Source organism: Poromitra crassiceps (genome assembly GCF_964638095.1).
Source record: "Poromitra crassiceps genome assembly, chromosome: 14".
Classification (NCBI taxonomy): Eukaryota; Metazoa; Chordata; class Actinopteri; order Beryciformes; family Melamphaidae; genus Poromitra; species Poromitra crassiceps.
In genome coordinates this window covers 19,500,699-19,506,659 of record NC_139633.1, presented here as the reverse complement: position 1 = coordinate 19,506,659, position 5,961 = coordinate 19,500,699, and the positions used below count along the sequence as shown (strand labels likewise).

The 5,961-nt window shown below is 43.7% G+C and overlaps 1 protein-coding gene across 1 annotated transcript; it reads right to left on the bottom strand.

The window, feature by feature from the left end:
• Nucleotides 1-669: 669 nt before the first annotated feature.
• LOC310789050 (putative G-protein coupled receptor 21) lies at nt 670-5,296 on the bottom strand (the record flags this gene model as incomplete). The annotated part of the gene is made up of 2 exons (XM_083650653.1): nt 670-947; nt 4,498-5,296. The coding sequence occupies 2 exons, from the start codon at nt 5,294-5,296 to the stop codon at nt 670-672; spliced, it is 1,077 nt and encodes a 358-aa protein (XP_083506779.1).
• Nucleotides 5,297-5,961: the final 665 nt, after the last annotated feature.

Sequence of the window (5,961 nt, the reverse complement as noted above, 5' to 3'; positions counted from 1 at the left end):
TGGATGGCCTGAGTCTTTCAAAGTGCTTGTAACATCGGCTAACGTGAGTTCAAAAATTGTCTCGTGAATTGAAGTCAAAATATCAATTTCTTGTGATTAATTCATTGACTCATGTAAAATGTTTGAAGTGAAATATGTTGGCGGCCAAAGCAACGAGTGAAAACACCTGACACCATATCAAATGCAGTATAGGGCATAGGCTATGCTGATACAGATGGATGGTTAACTATAAAATTAACTAAAATGTCATTTAAGAGGCTTTCTTTACCAGTGCACAGAATTCTGAAAACACTGTAAAAAAAAGAAAATAAACTATAAATTATACATGCATTCTACTCAATAGAACACTTATTGCGGAGATTGAAAATTGTTAAAAAAAATAAATCAATAAAGAAATATACAATAATCCAAGTTAATCAAAATTGTGATGATGGAGACAGTTATTTCAAAGACTTGCTAGCCTGACAGCACTCTGTATCAACCCATCTCCCTGAGCAACTCAGCGACCCGTTCATCTATTTGAAACGCTCGATGCCTTAATGCATGGTTATGCCAATGACTTGGCCTCAGTTGACCAGCCTGAGAAGTTTGGAAGACAATAGAAAAACCCTTGAACCATCTCCTGTACCATGACCATGACCATGTCCTTTACCGTGCCAGCGGTGCTGCTCAGTTGCGATAGTCCTCAGCCAGGGTGAGCAGAGTGCAGGTGGAGGACACACTGGAGGAGCGCTCATGGACACTGGTCTGTGGCGCGGTGCAGCACGCGAGGCTGTTGGCCAGCCCGGGGCAGAGGGACAGAGACAGCCTCTGCAAGATGAGGCGGAATTTCCTGCGGAAGCTGCGGTTGATCCAGAAGTAGAAGATGCAGTTGAGGAAACCGTTGGAGGTCGGCAGCCACACCGCCGCAAACTCCATCCACTCCGGTACGCTGCTACCTGAGACTGCTGTGGGACAGACAGACAGCATGGGATATAACTATAGGCAAGTGTCCCAGTAATAAAGAAGTGACAACATATTAGTTAACGCATAAGACAAGCTTCCCACTTCCCAGGTTTTTGACTTCTAACAAAATGGGTTACAAGTGAAACTAAGTGGTGTAATGTAACAAAGTAATAATACTGTTGTTACAGTAAGTATTTTTGGGGGAGTATCTATTCTACACTTTACTTTAGTATTTACTAGAGATCTGCACGAAAATGTCTATGGTGGAGACTCGCAAATTTCGAATTGCAGCCCGGCAAGGGTAGAGGTGAAATTTGGCATAGAGGTCAAGTGAGTGAGTGAGTGAGTGAGTGAGTGAGTGTGTCTTTAACTTTGACTTTATTTGTTTATTTGGACGGGACAATGCACAATTAATGAACACATAAAACATGAAACAGATACAGTCACCTGAAACATGGTAAAAGTGTAAAAAGTGGTGGATTCAGCACGAGGCTAGATTCTATCCGCAGTCCCCAAACATAAAAACAGAGGAATATAAAACAGTAAGAGCTACATACATAATTAATAGAACACACTCAAAAAGTGTGTGTGTATGTGTGTGTGCGTGGGCGTGTGCGTGCGTGTGTGTGTGTGTCCGGAAATTCGCATATGTGGTCGCAGCTATTGCGAAATTGCCCTCGTTATTAGCAGCATTTACTTTACTTTAGATAATTAAGTACAGTGAATATCATAATTTAAGAGTTTTACTCAAGCAATATTCTAATAGGTGACTAACTTCTACCAAAGTCATTTTCTGCTAAGATATATATACTTTTACTCAAGTGTGGCTTTCAGGTATCCACCACTGCTAATTGAAATCGGGCAGGTGCTCGGGCACCCCCTAGCACCCCCCTCTGCACGTGCCTGCTGCTAAAAAGCAGTCCATAATGGGCTGGTCTATAATAAACCCATTGACTTTATAATAAAAAATAAAAATGTCAAAATGAGCGATAAGGCACACTCCACTTTGGACAGCAGCACAATTTATGAGGTCAAAGTGAACATTGTCAGCTTTATTTTGAGGGGATTTTCATGCATATCAGATCGCTCAATTTGCATTCTTCATTACTCGGAGACAGTATGCCGCACATGGCAGGGATTAATGAGAACAAGTCAACAAAAGTCTGAGTCATAAAACTAACCTTGAAAAATCAATAAGTTCCTGCTACAGAGCTTAAACGATGACATAAATATCGGATGGACATTTTTCTCATCTAATTTCCCCATTGAAATCTGTAGACAGAAAACATCCATCAAATGTATTGCTATTCATTGTATTATTTAAAAAGGCATAGAAGTCATAGATATGCAATTACTTTTGTGTTCTATTCTTATCTGTGTGGCCATAAGAAACTTACACTATAAAAAATGGCTACTGCAATATTAACAAAGCCCTTGTTGAAGTTTGACTAGCGTTTTCCTTTACCCTCATGGGAAGGTTTTCACCTGGTGCGGTTGAAAACAAGACAGGCTTAAAAAGGCTTAAAACCTTGTCAGTAACAAAACTGCCTTGCTTTGTAAATGATTACAATCTAAACACATCTCTTGACACATTCATTGTGCTGCCCCAATGCTGCCTATGCTCCCCAAAAGCATATGCTCTCATATCAATGCTCTCCAACAATCTGTCTTCACGTTTGTCCATAACAGTTGCAATTGTACTGTGCTGCAGGCCCCTCTGATCAGGTTAGGAGGACCGAAGCTTCCGAGAGTGCCGACAGACGCAGGAAGATGCTGGCGTCAGTGTGGCTCTGCAGAGAGAGTGCGCATCACTGTGAGATAGGTGCCAAGTACATTTTGACAGCTGAATGCAACAACGTCCACTGGCTCTGCCAACGTCTTAATGTGCTTATGTGGCGGTTAGGAGTGATTTTGCATACATAGTTTCTCAGTCTTTGCAGGGTAAATTGGATCCCAAACAATTTGTGTATACAGAGAGCACAGAGAGCATGGATGATGCTACATAGTAGGACATTAGATTAGGGCTGCAATAATGTTTTTAAAGCACCTGGCTACACCGAAATCTTAGCTAGAGTGGTTTTCATAGACTTGTGAAGTTCTCAGTATTTAATAATGTGGCGATCCTGGTTTGGGGTAATGTTGATGTCTGACTAGGAACTGAGGTTGCGTGTATGTTTCCAGCCGGAACATTGGTTGTAGCCTTCCTGTTGAAAACGTGGGTTTTCCTGAGCGAGCCGCAGATCTCTAGTAAGCTGGGTTGGTGCATAGCGTGGTGACCGCTAGAAGAGTCGCTGTTTAAGCTGCAATAAAAAGCCTGTACTGACACAAGTCTCCTGCCTCCTTAACACTAACGGGGATTGCTACAAGACTATCCAGATGGATATACTACAGAATGTCAAAACTAAGCTATATCTTATTCACTGGTATTGCTCATCAATAGGCAAAGTGGGAAGATGAAATGCCCACAAAATGTTATACGGCTGGTGCGTGGGTGGGGTAAAACCCCCAATATATCACAACTGGCTGACTCACCAAAGGACGGTGCTGCGGCTCTACACTACAGGATTGGGGATTCTAGAGCAGGGACATAGACGTCTGTTCAGATGTGCGTTTACTGCGGTGGTTGAATCCCTGATTGTGTCTGCCTGGGCTGAGCTAGCAGCTAAATGGTAATTATGCTGAATGGGGAGAACGGGGGATTTACGCCACCCTGACCACGCCCCCAGCCAGCTACCCCAGGGTCCACGACGAGACACAGACTGTCTCTATAGGAAACGCATGTTCCATCATGCTGATGTGCAAGCTACATCAATGTGACCATTTAAATTGATATATTATCAAATTTGCCAATTCAACTCATATGATTCTGTACTGGTTGCACTGATGGCGGAGGAGCAGAACCCAAACATCTACCTCAGCACTGGTTCAGTTTGGTGACCTGGGTGCCCTCACCCCTCCACTTCAACACCATCACCAGTCAACACAGCTCATATTATTAAAGTCATTAAGGTTACAACTTACAATTATTATTCATGGAAAATCCATAAAATAGACATCCACTTCCAAACATTGGCGATTACACATTGACATCAACTTTGGAGCAGTGAAGTTAATTTCCTTTACAGAGAAACGTGATTAGGATTGAATTGTGTTGCTGTAGGTTTGGATCATTCCAGTCACTGCAAATTGAATTGTTGTGTCTTTGATTTTTTTTTAATTAAATACAGAGTTTGCCCTGGCTTAAGGTTAACTCTTTCAAGTTCACAATAATTTGCATATTCATGAGCACGATAACACCAACTGCAACCTACAAAGCATACAGCCAAAATCACATTAACTCTGCAGTCCACATGACCCCCAGCATACTGCGACCTTTTGTTGGGGGGTTGGAAGGGGTTTATAAGGCTTTAGTCATATTCAATCAATGTACACAGTACGTACACCACACACACACACACACACACACACACACACACACACACACAGTAGGCATATATGTATGCATAATAATTTTAGACTTGGGTGTTATATTCACTGAACCCCTCTGCTTACCATTGTAGATCATAGATGCCATGCAGGGCGTCCAGCAGGTGTAGTAGGCTGTCATCACAGGCACCAGCACTCTGGATGCTATGTCACGCCTGCTGCGACGACCGCGGTCATATATGCGCAATTTCACCCTCTGCCTCTTGGCGGCGCACCACAGGCTCAAATTTGCACATGTCATTACGATGGAGCAGGGCAAGAATATGAGAAACATCAAAGTTACAGAGTACCCGACGTTTGTATAGTAGGACGGATTGCAGACCAGCGACGCCGTAGAAAAATGAACCTCGATGACGCCACTTGGGAACGAGATTGGCAGTAGTAAAATCGGAGGGAAGCACCAAGCGAACGCAATCAAGCCTAGTGTCCTCTTCCTTGGCATTAGAGACGAGTATTTCAGAGGGTAAAACACCGCAATGTACCTCTCGAGGCTGATGGTGGCCAGTGTGTACATGCAGGTGGAGTACACCGTGGCATTGCAAAAGGCCACGACGTGACACAGTGCGTCTGGCCCCTCGCTGTAGTCCTTCAGCAGACTCACCCACAGGTTCAAGGGCATGACCAGCAGTCCAAAGGCCGAGTCAGCAGCGGTGAGAGAGAGGAGGAAGTACCGGGAGTTTCTTGACCAGCCAGCCACGGTGGAAGCGATGACCATGATGACTGCGATGTTTCCCAGAGTGATCATCACGCCCATGAAGGTGATTATGATGACTTTCATGGGCCGGTGAGTCAGTTGGATGTCCTCCAGAGTCAGACTTGACAGGCTTGAGTCCGCATCAGTTGAGAAATTGAGCGTCGCATGCATTTTCCTTTACAGCTTGGCATTGGTTTGGTTCAATTAGGCTGGACGTGAGTCAAAAATACTGGAAAGGTAAACAAAATGCGGATTTAGCCTACATTACAAAGCTGGCCTACAGCCACCCATAGCAGGGCTGCTACTGCCTCAACAATCAGCCGCACACCTGCGCCATTGTGGCAATCAGCGCTGGGTGACGCCTAGGCCAGTGTGGTTCTCAAACCTTTTTGACGTCAGAACCCCCTTTCCCTGATTTCTGAATCCAAACTACCCCCTTTACCCAATATACCCTTCTCACGGGGGCCATTTTGTGTCCAAAATGCAGGGTAAACGCAGGTGCAAGCAAAACACTAATGAGGGTTTCAACCATGATTGGAATTTGGAAACATTCATGAGTGTTTTGCTTGTGTTTACCCTGCCTTTTCGACACAAAATGGCCCCCGTGAAAAGGGTCTATTACAACATTTTGCACTACAAGTGCAAGAGAAAACTGTAGCATAGATGCAATGAATGAATGATAACCCACCTTTTGAAGAATATAACATTACAAAATAAGAAATGGAGTGAAAGAGTTGCAATTAGTGCCTCCTGATTTATTTTTACATTTTTCAATTTTTGCAAGTACCCCCTGTAGTAGTTCCACGTGCCCCTAGGGGTAACGTAATAAGTCGATT